The 18680-nt window shown below is 43.5% G+C and overlaps 1 protein-coding gene across 1 annotated transcript in view; it reads right to left on the reverse strand.

Moving 5' to 3' along the window:
* Positions 1-18680, reverse strand: part of dcaf17 (ddb1 and cul4 associated factor 17) — a gene marked incomplete at both ends in the record, with an annotated part of 56989 nt that overhangs the window by 19954 nt on the left and 18355 nt on the right. The window contains 3 exon segments of the mRNA XM_084311324.1: positions 421-530; positions 6146-6288; positions 15322-15424. Coding sequence (XP_084167450.1) covers positions 421-530; positions 6146-6288; positions 15322-15424 — 356 coding nt within the window.

Consider the following 18680-nt stretch of genomic DNA (forward strand, 5'->3'; position numbering starts at 1 on the left):
TTGATATTAAAGACGCTGTAAAGCGTCCTTCGGCAACTTGAGCATGGCCGGGAATGACGCTGTAAAGCGTTTCCCGGCAGTTAAAGTGTTAAGGCTTTCTTTCATCAGAGTGGAAACATAATATGAAAACCAAATAGCCTACAAAATGCAAAAGATCGTGCGGTATTCAGAAGTGATGTTTGTTTTTATAGCCATTCTAAACAACAAACTCACTCTGCCACGTTGTCATTTTGATAAAAAAAAATTTGAATTCAAAGCTGTTCTGAACAACTCCCTCTCACGTCATTTTCATTTAAAAGGACATTGGAAATCACATTAAAGCGTTATGAAAAAAAAAATCTCAGAAAGGCAGCACCCCCTGCCAATTTTAAGTTCCACCGTCCCTGGTGCTGTGGGTGGGAGGGATTGCATGGTACTCACTGTATGGCGGTCGGCCCGGCGTGAATGACTCTCCCAGAGTTATCGGGGTGGAAGTAGATCCAGTCTGACTCCAACGAGTTGCAGTTCATGTCCTGGATTCCATTGGTTGCCTAGTTTCACAAGAACGCAAACTAATAAAATTCTCTGGCAAAGCGGCAAATAACATTGAATAGGAAATGTTGCTAATCTGTTCCTTCATATTAGGTTCACTTTATTTGTATAGCACCTTTCATTACAAGAATTGCAACTCAAAGTGCTTCACAGCAGAAAAAAGACTGTCACAAAATTGTGCAGACATAAAATCAGTTTTTCACATTAGGATCCCAATAGGCCACCTTGCTTATTATATTAGAAATGTAAATTAAGAAATTAAGTCTCTCGTTATTAATTTTAAGCGTCTGTAATTCTCAAATTGCAACTCAAAATGCAGATTATAGATTTAATCATTTTCTCTGAAAGGGTTTGTTTTGTAGAAAGCAGTTTCGTTGTTTCAGTTATTTTTATTTCTCCAATCAAAACTCTGTTCCGTCTCATTATATAGCATCTCTGCTAATAGATCGAACCTCTCATTGTCCAATAAACGTGACATCTTTAGTAAACACTAAGGGTGGAAATCGCCAGAGACCTCACGATACGATACTATGGCGATACTTGCGTCACGATAGTATCGCGATACTAAATATATCGTGAGTATTGCGATTTTTGTATACATTTTTTTAATTATTTTTCAAATTTAATTGATTACCTTTTTTCAACTGCAAAGTAAAACTTTTAACTTTATTTTATTAGATAAAAAATGTTGACAGTCTGTTCATCTCACTTCAATAATTTTTATTGCAGAACATGGTATTTTCTCAAGCAGACAGATGTAAACACGGTAATCTGTTACGAAACTGGGGGGAAAGTAGAACCCAATATGCGGAAGGACCGGAGAGCACCGAAACTGCAGAATGACTGGTGAATGGAGGAAACGGAGACTGCAGAATTCGTGTAGATAATGACTCTTCACTGAGGTTCACCAAGCACTACACGAAACAGACCATAACACAGCCTTGCTGGTATGATAACAAAAGACTTAGAGCACAAACAAACAAAAGTAAATGGCGCAAACAAACTGACATAAGAACAATAAACTGGAGAAACGTAAAACAAACAGGCAAAAACAAACACTACACTTACTAGACAACCAAGGGGAAGCAACGGCGTGGGCAGGAAACAGGCAACAGGAGGAAATGACGCCACAACGAGGAAAGGGAGACACACATATATACCCTGACTAATTAACATTGGCAACACCTGGTCAGGCCAGTCTAACACAATATAAACAAACTAAACGCAAGCAAAGATTACAACAACACCTGACAGGAGCGAACATCACACCAGGGAAGGGGACGACAACAATGACAACACACACCACGAAATCACACTATTAATTATATGAATAACATTAGTCAATATGTTTAATGTGCTAGCCTGCACCATCTGCTGGTGACCACTAGAGGGTGGTATGAGACCATTGAAAGGAGGTAGAGAGTGTCCAGTGTTATTGTTCTCCTTAAGCCAGGCCCCCCAGGACCTGGGATCGTTACAGTAATCTGTGTTGCATGTACCTGACAAACTTTGTATTACAGTCATATTCCAACTTAACTGAATGCGTGTGTGGACTACTGTACTATTACAGGTATTGAAATGAACAATGCAACTTCCTTAAAATTAAATAACGATAATTGTATCGATACAGTATCGCCACGCAAAGTATTGCGATACTACTACGTATCGATTTCCCCCCCCCACCCCTAGTAAACACAGAAAGCCAAGTAGGTATCGACGCAGTTATTTGAGCGAACATTTAACGTTATTATAACACTATTTTAACGTTAGTGAATGTGAATGCACATACATAGCCAGTTAAATATCACAACTCATGTCATTGTTCATCATTGGGGGGAAACTAGCCAATAGCTAACGTTATAGATAGGCTAGCTAGCATATAGCTAACGTTATAAATTGAAAACAAAGCTAACGTTAATATTCAGTTGACATTACAGATCATAATATCTATGATAACGTTAACGAAGTGAGAGTAGGGGTTAGGGAAACGTTGATGTAGTCAGAGTGTAGCGGGGACGGTAGACAGAGGCAGCACTTGATTTGCGTGTAACGTTAGCATAAGATTGAGCAAGCTACATGACCAGCACTTCGGCCCAGGAGTGTTGGGGGAATGCTCCCCTGTGGTTCAGATTAATACAGGAAAAGGTATACATTGGGGGCTCGAGTCCGGGATATGAAAATAAATCCTGATTTCATCTGTGAGTTGTAAACTGTATGGAAACGTGAAGTTAGCTCATGCTACTGGAAAACGGATGCCTCGTCATTAAATGAAGTAAAAAAATTATGACGCCCCTTTTATTTTACCGCGGATCTCGCGGTTGTCTGTTCCCCAACCGCGGGTGACTTGACACACCACGGGATTGTGGTGATGCGGTTATCGCGACAGCCCTACCCAGCGTTGGATCAATAAACGCGATCGATATTTGGAATGGCGATCAGGAATTGGAATAATCTTTGTGGAGAACATCTGATCTGAGGTAAGGAATCTATTTTACCAGTCTCTGGAAAATCGGAGTTTTTTTCACCTATATTTCAGCGTGGCCCATATGTGTGTGTGTGTGCTGATGAGGAAATAAGATAATACATTTTTCAGCCCGCTTCTCTAGCGTGCATAAGTACACATATACTATCGATAATCTAGCGTTTATTTGAAAACGAATAGGCCGAAAAATGACGTGTTTTGTGTATTCCACTAAAGCGCGATTCCTGCAGAATCACCTTTTTTATGGAAGTTTAAAAAAACTAGCGTTTTTCAAAATGGTATAAAACGGAAATGTACCGATTAAAAAACAATCAGTTTCGACAATGTTGACTGCAAACAAGATAAGCGACGGGCGTATTAGACAGCCATAATTTAAGATAGTTCGCAAATGTGCTCGCCCTCCTATTGACTACAGCGCCGGCACTCAAAGTGTTAATAGAATCTTGCCTCAATGAGGCTCAAGGCTGTAGAGATGCTTAGACATTTTCACCGTTTATTGAACAATTTGGTGTAAAGAACATTTCACACAAATCAAAGATAAATTAAAAACACATTTTTTTTATCCACCTTTTCTCCTTATTTTTCTCCCATCCCAATTTCGCCTCGCCAATTCTCCCTTCAATTCTCCCCTCCCCTGTCTCGAACGTTGCTAGACTATGCCTCCCACTGGTCGGCTGCAGTGAGGACCAAGCCTCGCATCACGTGTCCCCTCCGGTACACGAGGAGGCAGCTGTCGCATCTTTTCACCTGAACAGCGCGATCTCTCAGTGGCGAGGAGTGAATGAATGAATGAATGAATGAATGAATGAATGAAAACTTTATTAACAGATTGCAGAATGGGTACAGTGCAGTACAGCTCAATACATACAATTGTTAAGGGGATGCAGACCAGAGAAAGACTTTCGTCTTGTTTCCACCAGGGTCCCCCATTTCCAATTCATCGTAACATATATGACATACATGACATACAGATAGACAGTACTGCTACATCTATACATTTATGACATACCAGATTTGCAATTACAGTACTGTATTTGTGATACAAAAAGAGTCCAGAAAGAAAAGAGTATATACATTAGGCGTAGAAACTGTACATTGGATTGGGTAGGTGGGGGTGGGACTGTACATTGGAATTGCGAAACGTGTTTAGTCCCTTGTTTGAGCCGAATCTGGGTTTAACATGATTTGTGGAGCTCCCTCTGGTGTTGTGATCGTGGTATTCACTGACCTTTGGGAAGTATTTAGTCATGTACATGGGTACCTTGGTCGTGTAGTGTATCTTGTAGACCAGGCCCATTGCAAGTTGCTGTACTCTGTCGTCTACTCTAAGCCATCCTAGGTTGTCAAAGTGGGCAGGGGTGAGGTGGGTTCTAGGAGTAAGGTCAAGCAGTAGTCTGACCAGTTTGTTATTTTGTTTTTAGCGCCTTTGAGGTGCTTTGGTACCATGAGGTGCAAGCATAGTCGTAGTACCCTTGAATGAGTGCTCCTGCTAGAGTCTTCAGGGTATTCTTGTTTACCAGTGAGGAGATCCGGTACAAGAAACGAGTTCGTTGGTTGACTTTTTTTATTACATTGGATGCCATTTTGTCACAGGAAAGATTTGCCTCTAGGATGGAACCCAGGTAGGTAATATCTTCTTTCCTTGTGACAATATTGTCACCCACTGTAACTGAGAAGCCGTCGGTCTTGCTGAGTTTGTTATTTGAACCGAAGAGAATGGACTCTGTTTTGCCCATGTGTAATGATAGTTTGTTATCAGCGAGCCATATGCAGATTTTGCTTAGTTCTGAGCTGAGGGTTTTTTCAACCTGTAATTTGTTCTTGTCAGAGACCAGCAGGGCTGAGTCGTCCGCAAACAGGAACAAGTTGCAGTCACAAGCTGACGACATGTCATTTGCATAAATTAGGAACAGTAGCGGACCTAGTATGCTTCCTTGTGGAACACCACAGTTTACTGTGAGGGGGGGGGATAGGGTACCGTTTACCTCCACCATCTGCTCTCTCCCCTCCAGGTAGGATTGCATCCAGCTCACTGATAGACTATCAAAACCAATTGCTTTTAGCTTGTCAATCAGAATGGTGTGATTGACAGTGTCGAAGGCCTTTCGTAGGTCCAGCATGACCATGCCGCAGTATTTGCCCGCGTCCACCTCTTGTTTGATGTGGTCGTTTAAATAGAGAAGGCATGTGTCAGTGGAGTGGGATGTTCTGAAGCCAGATTGGAATTCGTAGCTCACGCTGCCCCCGATACTTCCTGATTCTGCTGTACAGGCGCACCAACCGACCTGTAGGAGTCGCTGTCCACAACATCCAATCCCCACCAACCGGCTTTCCCACCCCTAACACTGCCAATTGTGTTAGTATGAATGACCAGCCAAGCCGGTAGCAACGCCGAGAGCTGGGCTCGAACCCAGCATCTCCTGCGTTAGTGGCGAGCGCCATGCCCACTGCGCCACTTAAAAACACCTCTTGAAGGGATCTTTAACCCTTTCACTGTCTGCCATACGACAAAGGGTCACAACCACACTACAGAAGGTTAACCTTTCGTAGTGTGGTAGTGAAAGGGTTAAGTTACATGTAAAATAAGCCAACAACTATTTCCTGGATACTTGAAATTGTGAAAGCAGTTTAGTAGCAAAGGAAAGCAGTTTAGCAGCTGAAGGAAAGCATCCACGTCTCAAACGGACATGTTTAAAAGGTAGTCTTTGCATCAAGGGCCAAAAAGCAATGGTACGGTAGCACTTACCTCGACTACAGAGACGCTCAAAATCGCCAGTCAACAGTCAAAAGTAATTTTGGCTCATCAAATAGTCTCCAATTCACAAGATATGAAAAATCCTTAATACCCTAATTTGTCATCCTTCCAAGCACCAATAAAGTATACATTTAGTCATTTAGCTGTATGCTTTTATCCAAAGCGACTTACATGTTATGTACGACAAGTCAGCAGGAAGGTTACAACTCTTTCAGCAGAGTAACAATGTTCATCAAACAGTGCTCAAACTTAAGCTGTAGTGTTGAGTGCAGTGTATACAATAGCACTAATAGTCTGACAACAGGGTAGCAGTAGTTTATTCTGATACCATTCAATGTTTAATATGTATATTGGTTATTGATGAATATGTTAAATACCAGAGTGTTGTCCTCCAGAGAGCAGATGTGGTGCGCCCCCTGGTGTTTCTTCTGAGGCGGTGTATAGATGTAGTGCCAGGGGTGGCCTCCGATCACTACTGCGTTATCAGAGCAGGACACCTCGAAGAGCACCGGAGGGCAGTCTGTGGGATAAAGATTAAATCAGTCTGGCTCTGCAGGAGAACACTGCTGCCAAACAGCCAAGAGACACCTTCCTCATAATATAGTCTACCCTTATAACTCTGATGGCATGTACAATAGTGCTGTATATACCATATATACACACATTTATATATATCCCGTCTGAATATAATCCTTCTATATACCTTATACCAGCGGTTCTCAACAGGGGTTCCGCGGCATACAGGGGTGCCGCGGAGAGCTGCCAGGGGTGCCGCGAGATGCCTGGGAATGTTTCTTTAAAAATATAGAATGACCAGTCTTATTTTGAAAATCCTGTAGCGGGTCTCATTTCTGCCCAAGCGCAGCGCCAGCTATAATAACTAGGCTCCGACAGCTAGCAACGTTCAGTTCATTATGATACTCTTATTTTGAAAATCCGTGGTGTCGTGACTCATATCCGCTCTACAGCACACAGCCAATAGGATGCATCTCCACACAGCAGTAGCATCTCAGTCAGTAGCAGTAGCGTCTGGAACACGCACATTGCAACAGAGCAAGGATAGTGTTTTCGCGACCCAAAACAAATCCCTGCTGTTTTATTCCGCAACGGGTCAAATGCATATAACATGCTTTGCAATCCTTGCCATTCCTTTATGACCACGTCGTGTTTAAGACCGGAATTAACGTTAGCATAAGCTAACAACAAGCTAAAACCCTGTTCAGAGCGACACAGCAGAGTGGGGACTGGGAAGGCAACCAACTTGTGTTCAGCTTTTCGTTCAGCGTTTCTCGCGAAATAAAGAGAGCTTATTATTAATCAGTCAGCAGCCTCCACTGATGTTATGACGTTACAAACGCCAAATAACATTATACATTATGCTCCGCGAAATAACATTATACATTATGCTCCGCGAAATAACATTATACATTATGCTCCGCGCTGGGACCTCTGTCGCTTGCAGGGACGCCTGCCGCGCTAGCGGCAAAAGGGGGCGGGGGTCGTGGCCTATCAGAGAAAAGCTGAACACAAGTTGGTTGCCTTTAATATTCACGCGACTGGCAAGGAGGACTGGGAAGGAGGGGGGGGCATTCTCCCCGTGTGTGTGCGTTTGAAAAGATATGATGAAGTCATCAGACGAGTATATTATATTGATAGTAAATGTACTGTCAAGGGTGGACAGATGATGTTGATATTTAACACTTTAACTGCCGAAAACGCCAGAACTCGTCATTCCCCGCCATGCTCAAGTTGCCGAGGACGCCGTAACTAGTCTTTGATATCAATATTTCAAAAATCTGTGATCGAAATCATATTTTCGTTCCGGAGCCTTGACACACAGTGCTGATCTCCTCTCAACCCTCTAGCGGTTCAAGAGCGCCATCTGGTGGCCGATCGGCAGATCGAAACCGGATATCAACCTTTGAACCGGCAGGACTCACTCCATATGGGGTCCGGGCACTCGCTAATGTTAGAGAGACTCTGTCTTCACACAGTGAACATCGATCGGTGGAAATAACTCGAAAAAACAACATGATTTGGACGTATATACTATTATACAACCTGGAAATAGATCGGGCATTTCAACATCCCATAATCGAAAACTGTCTACTCCACGCTGATCGCCCAACGGCCCGAGGAGACTGGGGTGAGTTTTAGCGTGTAGTATTACCGTGTTCGATATAAACTGCTATGATGAACATATGACCCACATTAGATGAATGGTATAACGTTGCCTACGGAATTATAAACGCCCCCTCGCCCATCCGGTCAACATCAGATGACGTGTAGTAAATTCTAGAAGTATGTCCAGTTGAAATTTTTTATCTCGCACAGATTCCTACCAAACTGTATTTGATCATCAATATAATGCATTTGGGGCTATAAATCACGTTCTGGAGAAAGCTGCAGAAAGAGATGAAAACATACTTATACTTTAGACCATATTTTAGTTTAACGTTGCTACACCATGAACAATACATATAGGACATTGAATGGGCCCTAATAATGGCAATCTAGCAATAGAATTTAAAAATGTATAGCCCTGCAAAGAAGGGGAACTTCTCCATGTTAAATAGAGCTGGCAAAGGATGGTATATCATGAATTTAACCTTGGGCAATCAAAGTGTTAAACATAAAAAATACAATACATAATAAATGTATGCATGATCATCATGCAACATAAAACAATTGCAGGAACGGTTTGGGAGAGGAATGGGTTTTAGGTTGTGTGTTCCAAAAAATGTTAAAGTTTAAAGCTCAATATATCTAAATGTGGCACTTTATAGTGAACAGGAGGTCTATTTGTATTAAAAACAATACATAGTTTTTCATTTAAATGTCTGGAAGAGCTAAAGAAAATTGTAATGTTTGTACAAAACGTAAGGTTATGTATATAACCAAGTTCTATGAATTATGGCGACGCTCAGCATCATCTGCACTGTACTTCACTTCGTGCACGTGCACTGAATAAAAAATTCCACCATGTACCTTTACATCCCAACATTCGTCTGGCCACACCCCCATCCGCTTACTTTCATAAGCAGGTGTGTGGTCACCTACTCGCCTCCTTCCCAAACGTTCACCACAAGGCGAGATCAAGGGCCGCAGCGGCGTCTGATGCTGAGCGTCGCCATAATTCATAGAACTTGGTTATATACATAACCTTACGTTCTATTTCATTATGGCTTTCGCTCAGCATCATCTGCACAAGAGAGGCTGAGCGGGAGCCATAGCCCGACAAATGTACCCCGCTGAGGCCCCCCACAACCATCAGACCGGGGAGGACCGAGCCCCCCGACCCTCCCTAATGGAGGATACCCCCCCTATTGGAGGCTTACGGGAGGGAGACGGATCCGACCGTGCGAAGAGGAACTCAAGCAACTCAACGCACAGGGTGAGCAGACCGTGGCTTGACCCCACGACTACACACACGCACAACCCGCATGCCACCAGGGAACCAACGGCCTTGTTACTGCCCCCAAAATCACGGGGTCAAGAGCAAACCCAACCCCGTGGCAAGGCTGTAGCAGCGGAGCGCGAAGGAAGACCCAGACCCACTGAAGGGACTGGATCCCCTGGAAAAAGGGGGCCCGGAGAGGTCAATGACGCCAGGCATCAAGACCCCACCAGGCGGTCACTTAGTGACACCGCCCCCCACATCGCCAGCGTATTCGGATAAGGCCCCTCCAAGAGCGGGCCCTTTCCCCCCAATAGCACACCGCCTGGCACACTGACCCTGCAGAACAGGCAGTCAGCATGGCCGTAAGCACTCAAAAAAGGTTAACCAACGGAAGCAGGCAGCGCACCGGGGAAACCAGGCAGCAGGCTGTAACCTGAGCCTGGAGCACTGCGGACGAGACAGGTGCCAAAGGAGTCAGCTGAAAACAGCCCCCCCGGCAGAAGGGGCGTATGCTGGCGTTGTTGATCACCATGACAAAGCCTCCATTAAAAAAAACCCACCCAGAGGGGTCGAGGCAGAGAAGGCTGACATGATTGGCAGACGTCATGAACGTGCAGGGGCACACTCAACCGGGCAACCCGGGAGTTGACTCTGCTCCAACATACCAGGGAATCAACTACCCTCTCGGTACAGACGGTGGTTGTTCCTATAACCCCTCAAGAAAAAACTCCAAAAACACACCTACGGGTATACACCAGCTATACCGCAGTACAAGTGTTTCAGTTTCCAAAAAAGGGCTATCCCAGGCCTACGGTATCAACAAAACTTTACTTCGGACCGGGCCCGGCGGCCCGGGAAGCACACAGGATTACCAGAGGGAGTCCAAAAGACCACCCCAACAGCCCCCTCTTCGCCATGCGTGAGAGAGTTCTGCTAGCACACATAGCCTACTGTGTACAGACGGTTTCAAACTGTATTTTAAATTAGAAAGCAAACTAAATAAATAGACAAGAGAAAAATAAATCTCAATTTGGTCAGTATTGTCATTTGGACAAGCAAAGCCATTACTTTAAGTTGCAGGCAAGAAAGACAAGTCTGTCCACTGTCTCTATCGACTTATATCGATTATTAACACTTTGATCGCCATGGTTAAATTCATAATTTACCATCCCTAGCCAGCTCTATTTGTCTATGGAGAAGTTCCCCTTCTTTGCAGGGCTATAACTTTTTAAATTGTATTGCTAAATTGACATTATTATGGCCCATTCAATGTCCTATATATATTGTTCAGGGTGTAGCAACGTTATACTTTTTCATTCACATATTCATACAAAAATACGGTCTAAAGTATAAGTATGTTTTTATCGTTTTCTGCAGCTTTCTCCAGAACTTGATTTATAGCCCCAAATGCATTATATTGATGATGAAATACAGTTTGATAGCGATTGGTGCCAGATAAAAAAATTCAACTGGAGGTACTTCTAGACGTTACTACGTATCATCTGATGTTGACCGGATGGGCGGGGGGTCGTTTATAATTCCGTGGGCAACGTTATATCATTCATCTAGGGTGGGTCATATGATCATCAGATCAGTTAGTATAGAAGACGTTAGAAAATAACGTTGAAACTTCCTCGCAGCGTTGGGCGATCAGCTTGGAGTAGACATTTAGCTATTATGGGATGTTGATCTAGATTAACCATTTCCAGGTTGTATAATACTATATACGTCCAAATAACGTTGTTTATTGAGTTAGGGCGAGCGATTGATTATCCAGTGTGTCGAGATGGAGTCCGGCTAACGATCGCGAGTGCCCGGACGAAATATGGATGAGCACTTCCTGTTTGGCGCGTCACTTCCTGTTGGCCGATCTGCCGATCGGCCACCAGATGGCGCTCTTGAACCGTTAGACAGTTGAGTGGAGCTCAGCAGTATATCTCAGGTCCCCGGAGGAGAAATATGATTTCGATCACAGATTTTTGAAATATTGACATCAAAGACGTGTTACGGCGTCTTCGGCAGAATGAGCATGGCGGGGAAAGACGAGTTACGGTGTTCCCGGCGATTAAAGTGTTAAAATATATCGCGATATTTATCGTTATCGTTATATCGCCCAGCCCTAATCTGCGCCCCGGCTGACAACGGGTTAACTGACCTGGACCGGCGTGAGCAGAATCAGTCCTGTGCCCTAATCACGCCGCCATCCCCAATCCCAGGAGGGGGGTAGGTACGCGTGTCGATCCAAAACATTATAGAGGGCGCCACCCAGACGGTCCCCTTCGTACCGCGCCCGGTGGCCCACCCCAAGGGCGTGAGACCCCTCTACCAATGCTTTGATCTATTCCGTTAACATCCCCCAGATATGAACGAGAATTCATCGAGACAAGCCTAGTACACTGGCGCTCGGAAGAGACAAACTCCATCCCAGTTGCCCCATAAAAACGCCGTTTTAATGATGAGCAACCAAGGCGCGCAAGCCCATGCGTGGTTCCTATCAGAAGTACCCAGGGCCAGCACTATGTACACGTCGAGACCCAAAACATATCAATGGATAGTCTAACAAGAAACCAGATACCGTTCCTCCAAGCCGCCTGGGAGAACGACAAGAAGCAGCTTATTTATTTTTTTACAGAAAAAAAATACAGACATGGGTCCCATGCGACGCGGCTGAGGGAAAACAACACCCCGTCAACCATGCTCCATAAAAGAGGGGACAGGAGCGACGTACCCTATGACAGGGGGAAACCCATGACTCAACAGACCATTAATGATGTCGGGGAGTTCGCGACCCTCTCTGCGCCGCCCCCTATCTCCCTGTCTCCGGCTGTCCCTGAGCAACGACCGGAGTGTTAAATGTCCCTTGACTAAGAAGGGGAGGACGTGACCCTCTTTGCGCCACCCCTGTGCCTCAAATAGATTCGCTATGAGCTCCATCTTTAATCTTTCAAAATGTTCAGTTGCTATCGCCATTAGCTCTATCTTAAATTTTTCAAAATGTACAGTTGCTATTGCATGCACTCATCTGTGTTCCACTACACACATGAGTGCATGCTTACCAACTGTCCGTCTGCAACACTACTATCACCAACATCTAAGAAGGGAGATCCCCCCTTGAATGGCCCTTCTAAGGTTTCTCTCCTCCACACTGCCTGTGGAGCTTTTTTCCCTATTGTTAGGTTTTAGTGAGTTTTTCCTTACCTTCGCGTGGGGTATGTCTGGGAGTGCTTGCATTCTTTCATTTATTTGCATTCATCTAAAAATGTTTGCACCTTATGGTGTTCTTGTTCTGTTCTTGACTTATTGTTATGTTTTCTTCTTGACTTGTTTAAAGAAGATCTGTACGGCCCATGGGGACATTAACGTGTGTTGTCGGGCCCTATAAATAAATTTGATTTGATTTGATTTGATTAAGGCGAGGAGTCAGGGAATCCCTAAACAATACCCCATCAACCTACTCCATAAAGGAGGGGACGGGAAACCCCCAGAGAGACTTCCCACGTGAGCAACAATTTGAAAGGTTTATGTAACATTGAGCCACGTGACCAAAAGGCTCAAGCTACATATATAGAGCGTAGCAGAACTCTTAAGTTCCTACACACCGCAACACCAACTTGACAATAACAGAGAACCACACATGGGGCCTGTAAAGAACTCACGGAAGTCGGCGACCAATAGAAATGTGCCCAGTGACGTATTCTATGGCGGGGGGAATCCCATGACTCAACAGACCATGATAGGCGAGGAGTCAGGGAATTCCCTACCCCCCCCCCCCTCTCACTACCCCGTGCCGCACTGACCAATCAGCGCGGTAGGACCGAATGATAGAGGGCCAAACCCCCCGACCAATCAGAAAAGAGGGAAGGAGGGGTTTATTCGGTTACCCCCTCATGATCCCATACTTCGTATATGATAATAAACAAGCCATGATGATACCTTATGTAGCCAGCATGCTAATGAAACAGCGTACATCCTAACAGGATAAGCTAACCCCACAGATGACAACACGTCTGCGAACAGGGTTTATAACAAGGCCAAGGTTTATGTGTGAACACGACACCCGTGTTTTATGTTTCAAGAAAAACACAGAAGATAGAGAGAGGTCTATAAGACTGTGGTACAACTACACACAAACGAGTACTTCTGTAGGCCAACACTACAGTGTTGTGGCTCAATGCCAACAGAACACACAACTAAATATTTACCACTATAGGAAGTACTGTTAAGCAGTACTGTATATTTGTATATCTTGTATCATAAATGTCTGGATGTAACAGTACTGGATGTAACAGTACTGTATATATCTACTCCAGTGCCCTGACAGATTCGGCCATCAGACGTTGCTTGTGTGTAATGGAGATTTATGTTATTTAGTTAGGCCTACTGGACATTTTCGTTGACATAAGTAGACTTTTCGTTTATTAAGTTAATATAAACTGTAAATGTATAAATGTTAATGTAAATGTAAAAATGTAAATGATATAAACTGTGTTTCGAAAGTTGTTGAGGTTGTTAAATACACGCTTTTGATTTATTTAAGTGGCGAGTGACGTTTTATTCGTTGTCGGCTTATTTCTCGCCGGAGAGATAATGCAATGTTGAGATCACAATATCCCGAAACAAAATAAGGCGAGCCCTTATCACAAACTGTTCCAAAGATATTTAATGTTTTGCTAAACATGTCTAGTGTTGCGCCTGGCTTCAGTTAAAAGCCAAATTGCATTCTAAATTTAGTTAATAGACGCCAGACAGAAGAGCGTCTGCACCTGATGCGCTCTGATTTCTAAACAACACCAGAGCACATCAGGTGCAGACGCTCTTCTGTCTGGCGTCTATTAACACAATTTAGAATTTGCCGGGGTTGTATCCGTCAATCGTCCTGTCCGCTCGGTACCGCTATGGTATTTGATATATCGCGTATCGCCACCTACTGGCCCGGCATGCTTGTTGGAGCAATTTATATGCGTTTATGAGTTTGTGCCTGGATAGAGTTTTTTTTTAACACTGTAGTGTGGACGAGGATTTTTTTTTAAGCAGAGCCTGAAAATATCCTTTTGCAAAATATCCAGATACGTGTGGACATGGCCTGAGACAGTGTGCGAGTGCGTGTGTGTGTGTGGGGGGGGGGGGGGGGGGGGGGTTCAGGCGGTGTAGAGATTTCAGTTCGACTTGACATATATATTTTTGTCTTTATGCAATATTCAAATTCTCAGATACTGAATTTTTGGTTCTCATTAGCTGTAAGCTACATTCACTTTTCCTCGATATTCTAATTTATTGAGATGCACCTGTATAATACATTTACCACAATATATATTATATAAACACACGTCTGAATATAATCCTTCTATATACTTACGTATACAACTGGATATAACCCATATAACTATATGATAGCATGTACAATAATGCTGTATATATATATATATAATTTCTTACCGTATATACACATCCGTCTGTACATACCTGCATATAATCCTTTTTACTAGGGATGCTCGATATTGGCTTTTTTACCGATACCGATATTGTCCAACTCTTAATTTCCGATACCGATATATGCAGGGTTTTCCCCCCAAAAAACGGAATAATTTCAATTACATATCTCTTGTTGTGGAATTAACAACATTATGCATACTTTTGACAATAAATAAAATCAGAATTTCAAAAAAATTTGAAAACAGATACCGATATTTTCCGATATCACATTTTAATGCCGATATCGGCCGATAATATCGGTAGGCCGATAATATCGGACATCCCTACTTTTTACATATCTGTAGATACTATATCAGATACATATCCCTTACTAGTAACGCTGCTGGCCAGTATGACTTTCTATACCATAGTGTCTTCATACCTGCATCACTGTACATTAATACTACAACTCTGTACGGTACACAATACATTTGTAATCTAATCCAATCTGTTAACCCTTTCACTGCCGCACTACCAAACGGTTAACCCCTTCACTGTGACAATAGACATAATGTTAACCCTTTCACTGCCACACATTTACCGTTGGTAGTGTGATTGATAGTAAAGGGTTATACCTTCTGTAGTGTGGCAGTGAATGTGCTAAGAGTAAATTTTTTTTTTTAAATCACACAAAGAGTTCCGCAAGTGGTGATTGACAGAAGAATAACTGTCCTACTGTACCTTCGAAGTGGATATTCACTGGAACACCGAGAGGAGCCTCTCCCACAGTTTTACCCCCTTGGAGAGAACTCTGCTCTCCAAGAGACCATTTCTTTGTCATGTTCTGGAGGAGGGGGGGAGAGAGTTTGTCATGTTCTGGAGGAGGGGGGAGAGGGTGTGTCATGTTCTGGAGGAGGGGGGAGAGGGTGTGTCATGTTCTGGAGGGGGCAGAGTGTGGTAGTGAAAGGGTTAAGGCCTGATGAACCAGAGATGAAGAACTCCACTGGATATGGGCAGCTGGGTGGCGCAGCGGACATTGCGCTCGTCACCAACGCAAGAGACACCGGGTTCGACTCTGGCTGTCGGTGTTGCCGCCGGCTTGGGCCAGTCGTCATACTAACTCAATTGGCAGAGTTAGCGGGTGGAAGTCGATTGGTGGTAATCTGGACGTTGTGGACAGAGACTCCTACAGGTCGGTTGGGGGACGCCTGCACAGCAGAGACAGGAAATGGCGGGGGTAGTGTGAGCCTCCCACACGTTACACCTCGCCAATGAGAGTACGCGCTGGCAGGTGAAAAGATGTGACAGGCTGCCTCCTCGTGTATCGGAGGGGACACGTGATGCAAGGCTTCTATCCTCCCTACAACCAGCCAGTGGGGGGCATATGCGAACAACGTTCAAGACAGGGGAGTGACTAATTGGCACAGTGGAATTGGGATGGGAGTAAAATAGAAAAAGGGGAGAAAAAGTGGATAAAAAAAATTATTATAACTCCACTGGATGCTGAGAGCATTTTTGGCAGGCAGAGAATTAGCATGAAACGGTCCAAACCTAGAGAATGTACCCAATAACTTTAATATCACTTGGAATATCTCCTGCTAACCCAACTGCAGCCTGGGGATAGAGATGTGGCTTGTTTTTATAAGGGAATCTACTGAGGAAAATTGAGAAATGATCTCTAATATAACGTCAGCCTTAAAAAGACAATAAAGGGATATTTCACTTTAATAGAACTCGTCAAAAATCAGCAGTCTTACTTCCATCTAAAATCCATCTACAAATCACTCCTGATGACAATCACCAGTGGCAATATTCAAACTGACTTACTCTGAATAACTGTCTAAATGCCTGTGTGGAAAAACTGTTCAGAGCTTTTGGATGTGTGCGAGATTATTTATGTGCAAAATAAATCTGCATTGTTTTTCGGTGAAGTGCCCCTTTAAGTCTTAACCCTTTCACTGCCGCACTACCAAAACGGTTGACCCTTTCACTGCGACAATACACAGAAGGTTAACCCCGTCACTGCCACACGACAGCCACCGTCGGTTGTGTGATAGTAAAGGGTTAACCTTCTGTCGTGTGGCAGTGAAAGGGTTAATTCTAGCACCAAAATGGAGTTTAACGTTTCAATACAGTGATCATCCTTCTATACATCTACAGCTGCATAAAAGCCATATAACTGTATGATAGCATGTACAATAATGCTGTACATACTAGGGGTGGACGGTATAAACGGTATACGGTATAAACGGTATGAATTTGCTCTACGGTATGGATTTTGACTATACCGTGTAACCGGTAGTGCAGCTCTAAAATAGCAATAACCACAGCGCGACTATTTCACTCGCATTTGCCCCTAAAAATAGATAGAATTAGTCATAGATAATAGATATGTGCGAACTGGAAAAAGTTATTTAGGAGGCTTCGCGCAGTGGGCGTGCCAGCCCCTACCGCACGCATGTAAACACGGGTCTAGTAGTCTAGTGGGACGGGACACGGGAGGACGGCGGCGTCTCCCTGAGCTAACGTTAGCTTAGCTACCGTTACAAAATGACCCAGTCAACTATTCACTTTTAGTTTAATACATGATGAGGCATTGTCTAACCGAACGGTATCTAGTCGGCCAGCTACCGATAGCTCCTGACATCAACAAACGCTCCACAAAGTCTAGTAGAGACGTGTGTGCTACCTGTTAGCTCACGTTAACGCAAGTTAGTTCACCGTTCAAAACGAAATGTCCCATTGAACTAAATAATTCACTGAGGCGTTGTATTAACGTTATATATCCGGCTAGCAGTAGCTACAGATAGCTCCTGATATCAATGTCTTATAACACTGATTCGATGCGTATTCGAGCTGAGGGCTTGCTGAGCACAGTTAAGTAACGTTATACCAATACAATAGGGTCCAGGTGCAGCGCCGGAGAATCCTGGCCGTAGCTCTGCTCGAGGCTACTCGAGTATAGGTCCAGGTGCAGCTCCGGAGAATCCTGGCCGTAGCTGGAGGCTACTAGAGTACACACAGACAGTGGAGCTTGTTGCGTGGTGGCGATGTCTCGCAGATAATACAAGTACAAGTCTAATTATATAATATATATATTTTATATAAAAAAAAAAAAAAGTATATAAAAAATAAAAATAAAACATTTATCAAAAACGATGATACCGTGATATATACCGTTACCGTCTATGCTTCAAATTATACCGTGATATAAATTTTAGACCAAACCGTCCACCCCTAGTACATACCGTATACATCTCCACACCTGTACATACCTGCATATAATTTTTACATATCTGTAGATACTATATCTATTCATATCCCTTACCTACTCTTACTAGTTACACTGCTACCATAGTTTATTTATACTATATCACTGTACATACCGTATTAATACTACAACTCTGTACATACATCTGATTAGCACTATTACTCAGTAGTACTTAGGGCTGGGTGATATGGCAAAAATCATATCGCGATAACGATATGATAATGTTATCATATCACTCGATATCGATAATTAGCGAAATTGTTATAAGTATAAAAAAAAATTATTTTGCAGCAATTCTTTGTCGTTGCCGCCATCTTTAGTGTTACATCCCCTCACACTCCAGTTCTCAGGCTGCAGCTGGTTTAAAAGCTAAAGTAAACCGGCTTCTCTGCTGGCTGTGGCTCCAGGGGAGTTGAACAGTTCTGGCTCTGCTAGTTTCTTTTCTATCTTTTGGCGCTTTTTTGGTGGACAAACCACCGCACATGTGCACCGTGACTCGTGACTGGAGTCTAGCTCTGCTAGCACACATAGCCTATACTGTGTACATACGGTTTCAAACTGTATTTTAAATTAGAAAGCAAACAAAATAAATGGACAAGAGACAAAGAAATCTCAATTTGGTCAGTATTGTCATTTGGACAAGCAAAGCCATTACTTTAAGTTGCAGGCAAGAAAGACAAGTCTGTCCACTGTCTCTGGTTTTAAAACTGCCCTGTTGCAGGTAAAAAAAAAAGAAAGAAATCTGATATACCGTACTTTTCGCACTATAAGCCGCACCTGACTATAAGCCGCAGCAGCTAAATTTAATGATGTGTACATATATAAGCCG

This window comes from Notolepis coatsorum, assembly GCF_963971535.1.
Source record: "Notolepis coatsorum genome assembly, chromosome: 3".
Classification (NCBI taxonomy): Eukaryota; Metazoa; Chordata; class Actinopteri; order Aulopiformes; family Paralepididae; genus Notolepis; species Notolepis coatsorum.